Below are 17,946 nucleotides of genomic sequence, written 5' to 3' on the forward strand. Positions count from 1 at the left end.
TTTAAAAAGTTGAATTGTTTTTCAGACAGTAACTGTTTCTGATTTTAGTTTCTGTTGTGATGATGCTGCAGAGTGTGGACTTTGCTCTCTGCTAGCACTGGAACTTTTTTTTTAAAGTCTTTATGAGTGATTGGAGACCGTCAGTGTTTCTTGTTGAACGTTACTGAACAGAGAAAATGGTTTTATGGATGTTCAGGAACTTGTTTTCTGCTTGAACTTTAGTTCTGGAAGCTCTATTTCTGAAAGATGAATTAGACAGGAACATTTTTCTTTAGTGTCTGCTGAAAAGTCTGTGCTGTGAAATTGAGTAGTTTGGACTATTCTGAACTGTTGGAAATACTGTAGAAACTTATTGAAGGGGAAAATTAGGTCTTCTGGTCTGGGCTATAGCTTTTGTGTATACACCATAGAGCTGTGGGAGGGAGAGGTTGGCTTTATATAATGATTAGTATATTTTTGTAATTTTTTATTTTCTCTATGTCCTTTTTGAAAATGCACATGTCATACACTAAGAGTCCCTGGTAGCTAATGTGTCCTTCCTTCATTCAGAAAGAATCAATTGTTCAGTGGTACTTGAGAGCTAAATAATTTATATATTTTGGTAGTTATGTATATGTGTCATTCTCGCCTCCAGGAAGCTTATTAACTACTTAAACAATCTTTATTGTCTTGAGACAGAAAAAGATAAATTGTAAATAATGTGTATTCATAAATAAGTAGTATATGCATGCACTTTTAATTGCAGGCAACTGGTTGCAGAAACATACAGTTTTAAACTATAATGAAATAAAATTATTTTGTTTTTTCTTTTTTTTCACATGGCAAACCATAGTAAAACAAGTGTTCTTTCACTGATATTTTTGTTATTTTAACCAAGTAACATTTGGATTGGTTATCGGGCATTCAGTGTTTCTTTTTCTTGTGAGGAGTTGCAATTTTCCCAATTAATCACAGATTTGAGGAAAGGGTTTTTTCAGTTGGATATAAGAAAATCCTTCATAATGAGAATGGTTAAGTAATGGAAGAGGTTGCATGATTACACAGCAAAATCTCCATCCTTTGAGGTTTTCAGGACTTGACTGGATGTAACAGGGAAGCAGCTGATCTGATTTAGTTGTTTTTTAAGACAGAGTTGGACCACACGACTTCAACAGTTCCTCAGCTGAAGCCCTTCTAATGGATTTCTGTGTGTTTATTTAAACTTTTATTTGGACAAATAGATAACTATATCTTGCTGGTTAAGTTTTGCGAAAGAAAATGATTAAAATCAGTGAATAAGATGATTAAATTCCGATTGCTGAAAATCAGTAGTTCTGTTGGTATGTATTTAGAAGCAGTAAGAATAGAACAAAAATCTCCAAGCCAAACACAACTTTCTAATAAGAATGTCTTCTCCACCCATTTCACGAGACTCCGACTAATTTAACTACAGCTGCCGTTTCTTCTAGAAACACTTCCAGATCCTGGAATCCTGGCAGTTGCACCAGCTCGTGCATCAACATCTCTTGCTATTGCTGAGGAGCTGCCAGACATGTCAGCGCTGTCATAATTTTTGTGCTCTTTAGATGCCTCTTACATTTCACAGTTTTCATGTGTTAATGCTTTTTGAGAGATGAACACACAAGTTGTCTTCCAAATGACTGCAGCGGGGAGGGGGAGGAATCCCAGCAGACTTCCTGACTGTTGTTGCAAGTTGAGAAAAAACTAACACTTGCCATATTCAAGGTTCTGGGTTGCTTGTTTGTTTTAAATTACTTCTTTAATGCTTTACTCCAATGTTTTGTAATAAGATAGCATACGTTGTACAACTACTGTGAAAAGGTGACAATTGTGTTGGCGTTTCTAAAAAGAAGAAAAAACGTTAATTCTGATTTTATTATCCCTCTGGAATTGGTTTTAAGACCTATTAAGGGAGGAAAAAGGCAAAATATTATGTAAAAACTACACTAGTCACTTACTGCAAATTAATACGAAGTAAATTTCTGTCATAGTAAAACTCTCGCATTTAATTTTGAAAGTGTCTTGTTTTTTCTTGTTTTTCTACTGAAGTGTTAAATTTAAGCAAGAGATGCATCAGGGAGTATGATTTGAATTAATGAAATTAAAGATCACTGATAATCTGAACTACTGTATTTCCAAGACATGCTGCCAAGATTTTTTTCTCCCAGAGTGGGAGTTGCATGGATTTTAATTTAAAACTTTAAATATGAACAGTATCATTTTTCTTCCTTGCCCCAAAGACTGATGGTAAATAAGTGATGACTAATATTTCGTATTCTCAGATTTGTCACAGTGTCAGGACTGGATTTGTCAGCCTTCTGAAAGAGGTTTAATAATGTTCTCTTTTCAGATCCCCTGTGCTGCCTTGGATATTACATATTGCTCTAAACGGGGCAAGAAAATTAAGTTGGGATAAGAGAACGGTGTATATACTGTTGTTTTATTTAATTTTAATTTGCAGTGCTGCAAGGTAAATGTAAAGCATTTCAACTATTGAAAACATTTATTAGGCATGGCATTGAGGCATGAACCATGTGCCATTGTCTGTTGTACCCTATCTGACTAATCTGGCTGCAGGAAATGCTATTGTGAAATCTTGCGGTGAACTTGTGTTTTCATTCATGCGTATATGTGTGATGGTAGATATAATCCTCATGTACTGTTCTTTTTTTTCTTTTGGCAGAATTATTAATGTTGCAGTGGATTTAAATGTTTTTTCTATTTCAGCCTACTAAAACACTGCTTTTCAATTGGATTTACTAATTTGTTTTCAACTGTGAAGCTTTCCTATATTACCAAAGGAATTAAAACTTTTTCTTGTCATAATGTCTGAGAAGTTTTGAATAATAATACAGTACAAATATTGGATGAGTAAGGAGAAGGAGGCAGAAATATTTTTAGCAATTATAAAGTCTGTTCAAAACTGTAAATGCTGGCAGATGCTTTCTGTGATCTTTGAAGCTACGTTGTATCTGCAAAACATCTGAAGTTAGGAACTGAAGCTCCTATGTCACTTGTACAGCTAATAAAGCAGATTAATAACACAGTAACTTTAAATCTCTACAGTCTCCTGTTCTGAAAATGGACGATGTAAAAATTTATGCTCTGAGTTTTCACCATCTTCATTTGGGCTTTTCAGCCACGGCTTTGTTTCTTTTTTTCCAGTAATACTGGTAGAAACTTTCAGTTGTCTGCTGTATTTTTAGGATCTTGTTTTGCTGTTTTTGGTAGATGCTGCACAAGTATAAAAATGTGGTTGAACATTATGACACCAAGCTAAAATGCATTGTACCGTATAATGAGCAAATGTAATACATCCTGAGCAGCTCTAATCTATTTGGATACTATGGTAAAAATGTCTTCGACTATACCCTTACTGTGCTAAGAACTGATAGAATATTTAAAGTAATGCGTATGCTGTTCATATTCCTCTTTCTAGTTAAAATATGGATTTGCAAATTTTGAAAGAGATGATTGTGTCAGAAAAATGAGAAATGTGTTGTATGGTGTTTGGGGGCAGTTTGCAAACTAGCTGAGATGATTTAGGTGTAATCTTGAAGTGTGTATGTCTATATTTAATGGGTAGTTTGTGATTAAAGTAATGTCTTAATTTTTCTCCGCAGGGACCTTAAGAACAACCTTATAAGTACTATAGATCCAGGAGCTTTTCTGGGGCTGTCGTCTCTGAAAAGACTGTAAGTACTGTATCTAGCCAGTCAAGTTTAAGGGAAAAAAAAACAAACCTCAGAGAGTAAAGTCTTAAGTAAATACCTATCTATTAAAAGGTGAATATGTTTGTGCTTTTATATACATGCATATAGAGTTTTGCTGTCTAAATATATACACATTTATATGTAAATAGAAAAATGAAGTTCTTCAGTAAATCTGACTGAAGATCATCTTCTGCTTGTGGCTTGGCAGTCTCACTTGATCTTATCGGTAGTCTCTCTTGTATTATTCCTCTCTTTTTGTATTTCAGTGACTTCAGCCATCACTAGGTGAATGTTCAGTCAGAGCTTTGATGCCATCAAGTGTTGCTTTGTTGAATGTTAATCCTCTCATGGTCTGTTTTTTCTTCAGAAGGTCATAGTGGCACACAGAGTCCCTTGCTATTAATATTACACTGAAGCAACAGTGCTGCTAATGCTGCATTATTGAAGGTTGTGCCAATGTTTCCATTAACACATTTTTGGAGGATTTATACCTTGATTGTAAAAACTGTCACAGATGAAACATGAAAAACAGGATGTCAGCATGACTGCTTTGTTGAAACACTTCCAATTTTCAAAATGTCTGAAACAGCTTTTATGACCCAGGAGTCTTAGTGATTTTTTTCTTATTTTTATTTTTTTTAAAATTTGCCACTTACCCTCTTATATTTTTGTCATGTATGCTTGTAGTTGTTCAGGCAATCTGGCTTACTTAATAGGAGATTTTGTTTGTATTTGCTCTTCTAATAACCTCAGAAATAAAGCTGAAGGACCAACTGCGGACTTCTTGAAGCTTAAGTTTTATTCCTTTTAGGCTTATTAGCAATTCTAAGATCTACATTATAAATAATGTAATATATATTAATATAAATATAGTCATCATATCTGTATGTCATAAAAGAACTTTTATATAAAATATTTTGGCAGGTCAGAAAATTAACTGAAGTAGCACATGAATATGCTGTACAAATGCAAAAATATGCTTTATGTTAAACAAGGAAAGATTATTAAGAAGGGACTTGAAAGCTCTCTTAGCTGCATTGGGCAAACTCTTACTGCTTTAGAAATGGAGTAAGGAGTCTGCATGCATCTATGTACATCCGTACACCAGTACCTCTTGATTTTTTGCTGAAAAAGACTGAATGTGTATACGGTGCATTCCATTACTCATGAATTTTAGATAAAATAATTCTGTTTGTAGACTGTATGATGTCTTGAGTTTATTCTCATGTTTTACATTCTTCTTATTTGTAGAGACTTAACTAATAACAGAATAGGCTGCCTGAATGCAGACATATTTAGAGGACTTGTAAATCTCATTAGGCTGTAAGTATAATTTTGTTGTATATTATTTCATCAAAGTATTTTTCTCCTGTAAGTTAATCTTCTGTTTCAGTGGGACTCGTTTGTTTTAAGTGAGTGCCTGAAAGACATGGAGCCTGAGATGTATATTACAGTTTTCACTAAAGTTTTGCTGTAACAAACATTTTATTACAACATACTAGTAATAACACATCAATTCTCTGTGAACAGTGAAGTTATTTTTAAACTTTTTGAAATGTATAATGAACATCTGCTAACTGTTGCTTTTAGTAAAGTATTTGCTATCAAATCTTGTTTGCTTGCATTCTTAAAATTCTTGAGCTAAAAAAGTATTAAGAAACAATTTTTTTTAGTGATTTTTGCTAGACTGTCAAATTTGATATGATTCTTAGTCATGTGAACTACAGCACTGTGCCATAACAGTATCATGTAGGTTTTAAAAATAATGCTGCATTGAAGAGGCAGTTTTTATACAAATAAATTTCAAATGTCAAATCTCTTGAGCACAAGTTGAAATAATTTGACTTCTATTTCTCAGAAATCTTTCTGGAAATCTGTTTTCTACGCTTACACAGGGAACGTTTGATCATCTTGGTTCACTAAAGTCTCTGTAAGTACTTATTGCGTCTAATTTTAAAATGCACAATCATTTGTTCTTAACAAAAAGTCCTTACTATATTCATAAAACATGGTTGTGTTTTCTTGAAATTGCCTTTTGTTTGAAACAGAAGTAGCTGTAACAAATTACCGTAATATTCCAGATTTTGAATGAGAGATTTTCACATTAATGTGAGTATTCTCACTAGCAAAAAAATAAATAAATAAATAAAAATTCTTTCTATGTAAGTACATGGAAAATATGCATGCAGATGTTTGACTATTTAACTACCTTCAAAAAATGCTCGACATTTCATAGATAAGTGTAAGAGTACAGAGTTAGACCAACTTCTGAGCTTGAGAAAGTTTTACTTTGTGTAATTTATTACTTTGATATTAAACAAATAGTAATGTACAGCCTTTTTTTAAAGAAGGGAAGAAATGTTTTTAAGGAGAATGTTAGTCTTACCTCAAAGAATGATAGTTTTGTTACACATACCAGTGGCTCCATATCAACCTCATTATTTTTTTCTTCTTTAATTTTATGAGTTCTGTGTAAGAAAGGAACTTAAAATTTTGTCAGTGCTTATGATTAGCTTGCGTTTTTCCCTGATAATCATTTACTGGTTCACTGTACTGGGATTCCTGGCTTTGATACTGAGAAAATTTATTGCATATAAAAATAAATGTTTCCTTCTCCAGCTCCTTTTAATTGTTAATAAGTTGTTACTACCGATATTTGAATCGTATACAAAAAGATTGGTGTCCAAGAACGTCACGGGTTTGACAAGACAATCTGAAAATAATTGTTGCTATTAAAAATGTATGTCTAGAGGAATTCCTGTGAACAAAGCGAAATGGAGTTTCACGAGGATGTTGATTTAGTATTTGAAGTCCTCTGCCTGTGATGATTTCTATTCTCTAAACATTTGCAAAAATAAAAATTACACTTTTAATAGAGGTTAAAAACAGTGTAGACAAAGTGGTCCATTTTAGTGTGTTTTAACTGTTTCTAAACAGGCAGACCATTAATGCTGTCTTCTAGTTTAGCTGACTGCAGCAGCAACTTACAGAGGGTTTGGTGTATCTTTTTAATATAAAATCTTCTCCATACAGTTTAATATTTTCTGAATCAATGAAAAACCTTGTATGATTTGCATATAGAGCAGTATAATCATTAAGATTGTGTGAGTAGTGCCTCATAAGAGAAATAAGTGAGAGGATATTTTTGTATTTCTGTTGATTTTTAGTGTTAAAGCATCTGATTGCTATAATAACCTTTTGCCAAAGAAGTGTGTTCTTAGGTTGTGGTGATGCATATTCAAGGGGTTCCCTGTTACATTTGCTTAAGTAATGTAAACTCCCTCAATTAAAGAAATTACTAGAAATTATTTCATACACAGGTATGGAATATTATCTGTATGGGGAGGATTACTTTCCTGGGAAGGGGGGGCGTGAGCTTTTGTGCTGACACCACAGCTTGCAAAGTGTTGGAGCGGCTTCCAAAACGTAGTAGTAGGCCACACAGCTGTGTTCTGGGGTTTGGTTGCCTGCTGCCTGCATGTCTGTGGCTGTGAGAGGCCATCTGCAGCTGTTCCTGTAAAGCTTTCAGACATCTGAGTGTTCCATTTTGTCATTGTGAATACTCGTTTGGCATTTCAGAGAATTTCAGACTGATTATCTTCTTTGTGATTGCAACATCCTCTGGATGCATCAATGGCTAAAAGAAAGAAATATAACCGTACGTGAGACTAAATGTGCCTATCCCAAGTCGCTTCAATCGCAGACAGTGACTGGTGTTAAGCAAGAGCTTCTAACCTGTGGTAAGCACTTCTGACAACTGGTCCTTATTTTCTATTCTGTTAATATTGCTGAGCAGACTTTGTTTTGTTTATCTGAAATTCAGATACGAAATTCAGATATAAAATATGGTAATAGAAATCCTTTTCCAAAGACTCATCCTTATTCCTCCTCCAGTGTTGCTTGCTTTCAGAAATGTCTGATTCTGTTGTGTATGTGTGTACACATACAATGTTAAATACTAATGCTAAGAAATGATGAAGAAATAAAATGTGTAGGCATATTTTTCACTGTTTTATATTCGTTCTTCTAAATGTGGGCTAGCAAAATATTTCTGAAATTAAAGGAATATACATTTTGAGAAAGGATGTGATAAGTTAGAATTTCTGATGCATCAAACATTAGCTTCCAATCTGATTGTATTAATAATACACTGATTTTTTTTCTTCTTCTGAAAAATACTTGTGTGACGTATTTCTGGCTATTAATTGTGCTTTTATTTCTTGAATTTTAGAACCTCCTCTTGAATTACCGTCTTTCTATATGACTCCATCTCACCGCCAGGTTGTTTTTGAAGGTGATAGTCTACCCTTCCAATGTATGGCTTCATATATTGATCAAGACATGCAAGTCTTGTGGTATCAGGATGGAAAAATTGTGGAAACGGATGAGTCTCAGGGTATTTTTGTTGAAAAAAATATGATTCATAACTGCTCACTGATTGCAAGGTAAATCTCTGCAGAGAAACTGTATTTCCCCACTCTTGTTCCTTGCTCTGATTTGGTGATTATTTCAAGGACCAGTAAGGCCCACATAGAGTGCACACGCGTAGGCGGAAACTTTCCTCTCAGGGACATAGTCTGTAGTTTCATATCTTATGTTTTGGTCATTGTTACTATTAAGGAGGGAGCTCTAGAGATTGTGTAGTTGAAACACCCCTCCCCCAAAAGTCAACAGTTTTGATCTTGTTAACTCGCATGTTTGGAATAGATGGAAAGTAAGCTGTGATATTCTGATATATATAACTTAAACTATCGGAATTGCTCTAGCTCACAAGAGTTAGCTAGAGCGGATTGCCCAGGACTGTTCCAGCTGTATTTTGAGAAACTGTAAAGATTTCCCAATGCAGTTCACATAAAATAATAGTTTGTGACATGATATGTTTGTATGCTTAGAATGTTAAAATCACAGAGACAAGACTTTTAGGTGAACACATGAATTCTTCCCTCTTCTGTATGACTATACCACAATTGGTCATACTGAAGTTCTCCAGCAGATACTTACATACGTATAAGTATCATCTATTCCACCTACAGCAGATTTTTGACTCTTTCAGCATCTACAGAGTGATTTTACTTCGCGTAATTCTGTTGGTAATTTAAAGCTTTAACTTCATCACAAATTATGCACTTGGGTAATTATCTTAGTTTGACATTACTGCAACAAGTGTTAAGAGCAGTGGCAATTTGGACTTCTTGTCTCTTTTTCCAGAAATTGAGGAGCTTTTTCTCATAGCTTTTCTTTTTGTCTCCTGCCCTAGCATAAATGAGAGCTAGAAGTATAGCAGATATTTCTGTTAATTACAGTGCATTTATTCATGGATACCTTATAAGATCACAGTTTTGTGTAACTAGTTGCTTTTTTCATTGTGTATCTGTGCTTTATTTGTTTTGCTAAAAACTTAACAGTCTAGCAACAATTTACTTTTATTTGTTTGTTCTGTCTGCCCAGTGCACTGACAATCTCGAACATTCAGGCTGGCTCCACAGGAAACTGGGGTTGCCACGTACAAACCAGACGTGGAAATAATACGAGGACAGTAGACATTGTGGTATTAGAAAGTTCGGCACAATACTGCCCTCCAGAGAGAGTTGTGAACAATAAAGGAGATTTCAGGTTGGTTTTTAACTGAAGTTTTTTGCCTTAAAGGCACGTACTTGGATGTTCATTTGTAAATTATATGTAATAGATTTTCAGCTGTTCTAAATTTGTATGTGTTGAAGTGCACACAACTGACGTACTAAATTATGATCTTGTTAACTCGCATGTTTGGAATAGATGGAAAGTAAGCTGTGATATTCTGATATATATAACTTAAACTATTGGAATAAAACTTCTTTTTAGAAGAGTTGTTAATTAGAATAGGCACTGATGGGAGTGGGTTTTCCACCAAGTTGTCATTCTATTTTGAAAACTTTGCTGCTCCAATACAACAAAATAGTATGCAAGAAACATATAATATTCGAAAATATGAATGCTACTTCCTTCCTTTTTATGACTGTTGGAACTGCAGAGCTAGCTCTGATATTCCGTTGTGTTGGATATTGCAGAGTATTTTGTCTTTTGTTATTACCTCTTCACCTGTTTTCCCTTTTCTGATCTTTCTGCTGCTGGTCACTCTTAACAACACGTTACTCCTGGAGGTGCCAGGTAGCTTCTGTATAGATTCTCTGTATGTAAGGTAATTCCCTTTATAATACTCTGTGTTGTACCTCCCTGCAGTAGTTTCTACAGAGAATTAGTTTGTCATAACATATATTGTTACTACTGTTTGTAGGGCTTCTTAATATTATAGCAACTGCTTTTCATTTGTGTTCGTTTATGCTGCTTGACTATTGCTAATCTTCTGTCTGATCTTCCCTGTATATTTATAAGCTTTTGTTCCTTCCTCTATGTACATTAGAGTTCTTCAAAGTCATCTACTTTCTGTAGAACTAAGACATTTTAAGGAATGAAAAGCAAGTTAAAGCATGTTGCTTGGACATAGTTTATGGGGGGAGAAAAGACAAGCTTTCAAGTGCAGAAGGCCTTCTCCAGTTGTAGCAAAAAATCAGGTAAAGACCTGGCTGAGAACATTTGTGTTGAGTTCATCTTGTTCATCATATGGATGATTTTGAAAAGAAAAGTAGTGGGTTTGTGGTTACTAAGGAACTGTTAGTAAGGAAAGAAACTTTAAGAATACTTGCTGCACAAAAGCAATTTGGAGTTACTGAAGAGTTTCACTTTCACATTGTAATGAATTATTTATTTAGGAAACACTGAATATCCTCCTTTTACACTGTGATGGCTCATACTGCAGGGATGAGCACTACATTAGCAAATGAGAACTTCCTGCTTGAGATAAAAGGTGAAGAAAGTCAAAGAGATGGATGCTGTATTCATCAAAGAGCATACACATCTATTTAGATCACTTATGCATTTTATTATGATACAAGTGTGAATTGTTCTTCTTTGATTTGCCATTAGAGGTGAAAACAGATGGTAAGGGCCTATTTCAAAGTGTTTTTCATTAAATTAACCTGTGCTGTTCAGCGACTGTTCAGTGTAATAGGATTTACCCCCTTTGGAATTCAGTGGAAAGAAATAAGATTTCAGGAAATGTTCAGCTTATCAAAAGCTTCACTGTGTCTGGGTTTACTATAACGGTCTTCTATTTGTAGTTTAGGTAGAGTAATAATAAAGGGTAATTTTTTACTTTTGAGACCATATGGAAGTAAGACTTTGACTAGCGGGAAAATGGTTCTGAGCAGATGGTTGTAAATGATCCTAGGTGAATTTGATTTTATAGTTTTTTAGTTGGAACTGGCTAGTCATTTTAGCTTGGAAGCAGATTCAAAACTGGCAGCTAGATTTTTATCCCTTCAGAAATGGGACAGCAAAGAGTAGCAATGGAGAAATGTTTGTCTTCAGTGTCTTTGGTGCAGTAATAATAGTTCAGCATGAGTTCATAAACAGTAGGGAAGAACAGTCTTCATCATGGCAATGTTTTCTTTTTTTTTTTTTAATACATTCACCCTTTTAGGTTTTAGCTAGTATCCTGAAGTATGTTACAGCCTATGAATGAATAGACAATAGAATTTATGTATTAAAATGTAATCTATTGCTTCTCCTTCAGTAAACCCTTCAGCTGTGGTGTGTAGTGTAAGTTTATACTTGTAGTTGATAGAATTCCGTCATAAGAATTACCCTCTTGAAAACTGTCAGTGGGCTTAATGTTAAAAATGTAATAGTCATGTTGAATTTAGAGAATTACCAAGATAAAATAATAATAAAAAAAAAAAGACTACCTGTAAGCCAATGAAATTATGATAGCAAAACACATTGTTACTAAAAGTTACTGCTTAAAGAAGTGAATACTTTCAAAACAGAATTAACATGCATGAAAGAAAAGAATGCTTCTATAACCTCATTGTCTGGCTTTTTTCTTCCTGAAATGAAATTACAGTGTTTAAATGTTAATGAATCATATTTTCTCCTACAGATGTCTACTTGCATGTGTATATGATAAATTTTGAGCACCTAATTATATACAGTGATACAATAAGAGAGTTAATACAATCCAAATCTGCACTTCTGCTAGTGGTTGGTTGAAGTGTGAAAGATGTTGGAGGCTCACAAGAAATGAAGAATGCTGCCAGGCTTCCTTAGGCTTTTTTTTCTTCACCTCATGGATTTACTGGAGTGGAACAGTTGATGTCTGAGAGTGGTTCAGGTTAACATTCACTATGGAAAAATAGGGAACTAGGAAAGCATAATTGGAGCTGGAATCAGTTCCCACTGCTGTGCTGTGCCTTTACATGGGGTGCTGTGAATGAGAGGAAACAGGGGAAGGGGCTTGGTTCCCCATCATGTGCTTCTAGTGACTATACTTATTTGCACTGATTTGTGCGTGTGAAGTTATGGCAGGAAGCTTGGAAGCTTGAATTGGCCAACCATTCGTGTCCAGTTAATCTTAGAAATATAAAATGGCTTATGTTGGAAGGGGCCTTTAGAATCTCCTACTTCCATCTCTCCTGTTGTGGACAGGGTTGCCACCCACTAGATCAGACTGCCCAGGGCCCCATCGAACCTGGCCTCGAATGCCTCCAGGGATGGAGCATCCATGGCTTCTCTGGGCAACCTGTTCCAGTGCCTTATGACCTCTGAGTAAAGAATTTCTTCCTAATATCTAACCTAAATCTCTCCTCCTTTGTTTAAAGCCATTCCCCCTTGTTGTCTTGATACCTGCTTGTGTAAAAAGTTGGTCCCCCTCCTGTTTATAAGCTCCCTTCAAGTACTGGAAGGCTGCAATGAGGTCTCCCCAGACCCTTCTCTTCTCCAGGCTGAACATGCGCGCCTCCCTCAACGTTTCTTCATAAGCCACCTCTCTGGTCATCCTTGTGGCCCTCCTCTGGACCTGCTCCAACATCTCTGCATCTTTGTACTGAGGGCCCTAGGCCTGGATGCAGTACTCCTGATGGGGCCTCACAAGGGCAGAGCAGAGGGAGAAAATCCCCTTCTTCACCCTTCTGGCCACTACTCTTTTAATGCAGCCCAGGATACTGTTCACCTTCCCGGCTACAAGTGCGTACTGCTGACTCGTGTCCTGCTTTTTGTCCACCTGAACCCCTAAGTCCTTCTCCTGTAGGACTGCGCTCAAGGAGCTTTTCTTTCAGCCTGTACACATATCTGGGACTGCCCCAACCAAGGCACAACTTGCACTTGGCTTTGTTGAACCTCATTAGGTTCTCGTGGGCCCACCTTTCAAGGCTGTCCAGGTCCCTCTGAATGGCATCTTTTCTTTCTGTTCTATCAACTGCACCACTCTGCTTGGTGTCATCAGCGAAATTACTGAGGGTGCACTTGATCTCACTGTCTGTCGTTGATAAAGATGTTGAAGAGCACTGGAAACCTTTCTAAATTGTTAGACAAGTAATGTTTCAGGTTTATTACCGAAATGTTTCTGTAAATGATCTAATTTACTAGAAAGGTAGCACAGACTGTATGACTGTTTGATATTGCCAGTCTTCTTTTGAGAACATCATAGTAAATAAAAGATGATAAAATGCTGTATAGGGAGATGAATGAGAAGAAAATGCAATAAGGGAACAGTGACAAAAGAGAGATGCGTTTTAAAGAAGTATAGAAGTATGGAGATGAACAAAGAAGATAAATCATCTAGTGATCTTGTAATAATCTTTGAATTAACAAACTCATGTTACTTTGAAACTCACTTCTTTCCATTTGATGGTTACGGAAGTTTCAGAAGCAATATATAGCTTAGCAATGATACTTGCTTAGAAATGTAATAACAAAATGTAATTAAAACTATTTCTGAAAAACTTTCTGAGTTAATGCTGGTTTACTTTGTGTTTTTCCATTTTTCTAATGTTTTAGCACCAGATGTAAGTAGTTAGGAAAGGAATTGAATGTGGTTTTTTTTCGATGAAAATATTTGTCTGGTTTTAGAGGACATGTTGTACAACGTATGACTGGACTGAGAGTTTTAAGTTAGGCTAACACCATGCGGCACTCAGTCTGTAAAGCAATATATCAAGTCAAAACTGAGCAAGCTGCACTTCAACTTAAAAGGCTCTGTAAAAATACAGCTTTTAGAAAACTATATGTACATACCAATTTTGAAGTGCCATCACTGGTGTGGAATCCTATTAAAAAAAATCAGTGTTGATAAAATTATTTTTGTAAAGGAATGGTCTTCTAGAATCTTCATGTCAGTGTTTCTAGAAACCTTATTCTTAGTATGCTGGAAGCTGAGTTTTGGCTATATTCAAGGTATTGGTGGGCCTACACGTTGTCTAGAAGCTGTGCCACCTGATTAATCAGTTGTCTTTATCTACTTGTTTTTTTGGTTATTTTTATTTTCCTTCGTTCCCTGAGAGCTTTTTGTATCCATAAGAGGTAATTCATCCTTTAACTTGTTTTTTCTCCCAAATGTACTATTAGACTATGTTTTACTTTGTCCATACAGTAATTTCAGAGACTTTTCAGAGTCTTCAGACACATTTATGTGTTCTGGTTGATTTGCGTTTTATTCTCTTTCCCATTCCTCACTTCCCAGCAGATCCATAATTTGTTCGGCCTGTGATCAGTTGGCCAGACATAATCCAATAGTGTTTTTATTAGCTTGGAAGGATGCGCATAATGCTAAGTTTGCTACTGAGGTCGCAGCACTTCAGTGATTTTTTCTAAGGAAAATTTTGTCCTTACTGCTGTCTTTCCTTTTCTACAGGAGATAAAATAGTAAATAATTACAGAACCTATTCAAAGAATAGAGATTACTGATATATATTGTAGGTGTATATTACATATATATATATACACACATGCATTCTTAGAATTGGTTTACATTCTCTAAAACGTCTGTATGTTATTGCTGTTACTTTAAAACTGTGGTAATTGTTTTATTCTTTTTCCTTTTAACATCCTCTATAGCCCCTAGTTCTTGTGTTAGGTTTTTCTTCCGCATAAAGGTTGAATAGTGACACTTAAATTTCTTGGTGTGACTCCTGTGGCTCTGAATATAAGTGTAATGCATATTTGTTAAGCTGAATGAAGCTGTGCTTCAAGACTCAGTCATTACCTTCCAGATACTCTGAAATTCAGGTATTATGGTGATGGTCATAATAAGTCTCCATATGTTGACTCAGTCATGCCATTGCAGTATGGACAATTGACTACTTATGCCATAGCTGCTAGAAAAGATGCAAAAAATTAACTCTTTGTTTTCTCTTTTAGCTTATTGTAATAGTTGTCTAGTTTCCTCCATTGGATTCCTTATTGGCTTGAATTCCTTGGTGATGCCATGACTAATGCATTTTAAGGATGCCCATAGCTTTCTTTTTGAGTTGCTTGTTTTTTGTCAAACCTAAGAAATCTTCGCTAAAATGCCTCTAGCGCCTTTCTCTCACTACTGAAGATACCTGAAGTGGCCTCTTGGAGTTAAAAATTAGAAATTGATGGGAAATTGCATTAAAGAGGATTTTTAGAATACACCGAAAGGTTCTCTCTTTGAGAGAAAACTGTGATAACCCCAATGTCTTTGGTATGAGAAGTTTATTAGCTGAATGAGGAAGGAAAATGGAGCTGATGAGAGAGTTGTTCAGTTTCTATTTTTTTTTACTTAAATTTTACTTTCCTGTAATATTCATCAATACGTTCACTCCAAACTCCTCCAAACACAGAAATACATATTACAAACTTAGATATGTTCTAGATGATAGTATTGATTAAATGGCTGTTTACTGAAATACAGTTTAAAAAAAAAAAAAAGCCACAACCACAGATTTTAAATCGCCATGTAATCTAGTAATTTTTTCAATTTTTGGAGACAACTGTGGTGTGTAAAACCACAGAGAAATTCTTAAGACTGGGGAATAAGTATCTTAGTTCTTCGGGCTGTTCAAAGAGAGCTTGCTTTAGTTTGACTTGATTATGGTACAGAAGGCATGGGTTGCTGAAAGGAATCTTTTGCTAGGGTTTAGTTAAGCCTAGTCTGTTGAGTTGTGAGAGTTGATATCTTTAGCTTTCTGTATTGTGGGTATGTATGGTTTTTGATATGAATTTCAAGTATTAGTGTTCTGAATTATGAAATACTGCTTATTCACGTTTTTCTTTGGAGAGGGCAGGAAGCATGGGCAGGCCCTGGCGGGCCTTCCCAGTGTTGCACCTCAATTCAGGCTTGGTTTCTTTGTATTCTTACTCTTTCCTTTGAAGCAGTCCCTGAGTGATCACTGCACTAAGGTTGTATTGCAGTTTGATTTCCTTTTTTTATTCTTATGTATACATAAATAAAAGTAAGCATCTGCAGATAAAATATACAATAAAATTATGGAAGAAAAATGGAGAATATTAAAGTTTCCTTAAAATACTTAGTTCTGTGTCATCTTAGTGAAAGGAGTCCTTTCCAAATTTCTTAACACTCTGCACACTTAATTCTCACAGGAATCTCTATCTGCTAGGTGTTTGGTTGCAAAATCAGTCAGTGGTTGTACTACTACCACCGTTTCTTAATTACTTTGAATGTAGTCCTCTGCTGTTCATATCTGCAGTTTAGCATTAGTGTGAGTGCAGTTTATGTGAACAGGAGAAATAGAACATTTGCAGGACTTGATACTGTATATAACAAGTATATTTAGGTAGTGTTAGCACAATTTTTTTTCAAGAGGTAGACTAGTTTGATTAAAAAAAAAAAAAACAACAATGAAAACCATCTGTAAACTGTTTTTAGTAATTAGTAATTTACCCTTTCTATCAATACAAGCCCTGAGGCTAAAGGATAGAGCACAGCCCTGCCAATAAGGACTTGGGGGTACTGGTGGATGGCAAGCTGGACACGAGCCAGCAATGTGCCCTGGGCTGCATCAAAAGAAGCCTGGCCAGCAGACCGAAGGAGGTGATCCCATTTCTCTACTCTGCACTTGTGAGACCTCACCTGGAGTTCTGCATCCAGATGTGGAGTCCTCAGTACAGGCGAGACATGGACCTGCTGGTGCATATCCAGAGGAGGGCCACAAAAATGATCTAAGGGATGGAACATCTTCCATGTGAGGATGGGCTGAGAGAGCTGAGGCTGTTCAACCTGGAGAAGAGAAGGCTGTGGGGAGACCTGATAGCAGCCTTACAAGTATCTAAAGGGTGGCTGTAAGAAAGAAGGGGACAGACTCTTGATCTGTTGTGATAGACAAGGGGGAATGATTTCCAACTAAAAGAGGGGAGATTTTTATTGGATATAAGAAATAAGGTTTATTACAATAAGAGTGGTGAGGCACTGGAACAGGTTGCCCAGAGATATGGTGGATGCCCCATCCTTGGAGACATTCAGAGTCAGGCTGGATGGGGCTCTGAGCATCGTGATCTGGCTGCAGGTGTCCGTGTTCATTGCAGGAGAGTTGGACTAGATGGCCTGTAAAGGTCCCCTCCAACTCAAGTGATTCTATGAGCACCTTTTTCACATCACCTGCAACCTCATGGAAGTATGAAAAAAAAAACAGCTGGCATTAGTACTCATTTTGTTAATAGTGCTCAACTATGAACAGCTTGAAAATACTGAAGGTGGGCCAAGGTGGCCCTTTAAATAGTCTAGCGATGCTTAGTTTTGAGTGTCTCTTTATTTCATGTTGTAGTACTTAATCCTTTTATTTACTTGTCATGTAAATTTCTTTCTCTTTTTTTATTTTTATTTTTATTTTTTTTTTGCTTTTGACTCCCCAGGTGGCCTAGAACATTGGCAGGCATCACAGCATACCTGCTGTGTACACGTTACTCAGCTGGCAGTGGGATATATCCTGGCAACTCGCAAGATGAGAGAAGAGCTTGGCGCAGATGTGACAGGGGAGGATACTGGGCAGAAGAGGACTATTCTAGGTGCCAGTATGCAAATGATGTGACTCGAGTTCTTTACATGTTCAATCAGGTAATTTGTGCATTTCTATAAAATCAAATTTTTAGTGAAAATAAAAATTCTGAAATCTGTCTTTCTATTTCTTTTAAGTGTGTAGTACTGGTTGTCTAGCTGAATTGTGATAAATGGGTGTCTCTGAGTACACTGGAACTTGTAGATTATGTTAAGAGTGATCTATTTTTGGGTGCCCTCAGATTTAATGTATGAGGAAAATTTTATTCTTGTGTGTTTTACTACCTTTTACTTTCCCGCTCTGGTCTGGAGGATCAGTGAATGGTGATGTAAGTGAGATGTGTGGGAAGAGGAGAATGGCAGAAAGCTGCATGTTGTGGCCCA

General features: G+C 36.0%; 1 protein-coding gene across 1 annotated transcript in view; it reads left to right on the forward strand.

The window, feature by feature from the left end:
• Positions 1–17,946, forward strand: part of ADGRA3 (adhesion G protein-coupled receptor A3) — a 58,901-nt gene that overhangs the window by 21,383 nt on the left and 19,572 nt on the right. The window contains exons 3-9 of the mRNA XM_021395752.1: positions 3,624–3,695; positions 4,965–5,036; positions 5,572–5,643; positions 7,293–7,453; positions 7,945–8,158; positions 9,162–9,326; positions 17,421–17,622. Coding sequence (XP_021251427.1) covers positions 3,624–3,695; positions 4,965–5,036; positions 5,572–5,643; positions 7,293–7,453; positions 7,945–8,158; positions 9,162–9,326; positions 17,421–17,622 — 958 coding nt within the window. The remainder of the gene's footprint in view (positions 1–3,623; positions 3,696–4,964; positions 5,037–5,571; positions 5,644–7,292; positions 7,454–7,944; positions 8,159–9,161; positions 9,327–17,420; positions 17,623–17,946) is intronic.

Source organism: Numida meleagris, chromosome 4, assembly GCF_002078875.1.
Source record: "Numida meleagris isolate 19003 breed g44 Domestic line chromosome 4, NumMel1.0, whole genome shotgun sequence".
Lineage (NCBI taxonomy): Eukaryota > Metazoa > Chordata > Aves > Galliformes > Numididae > Numida > Numida meleagris.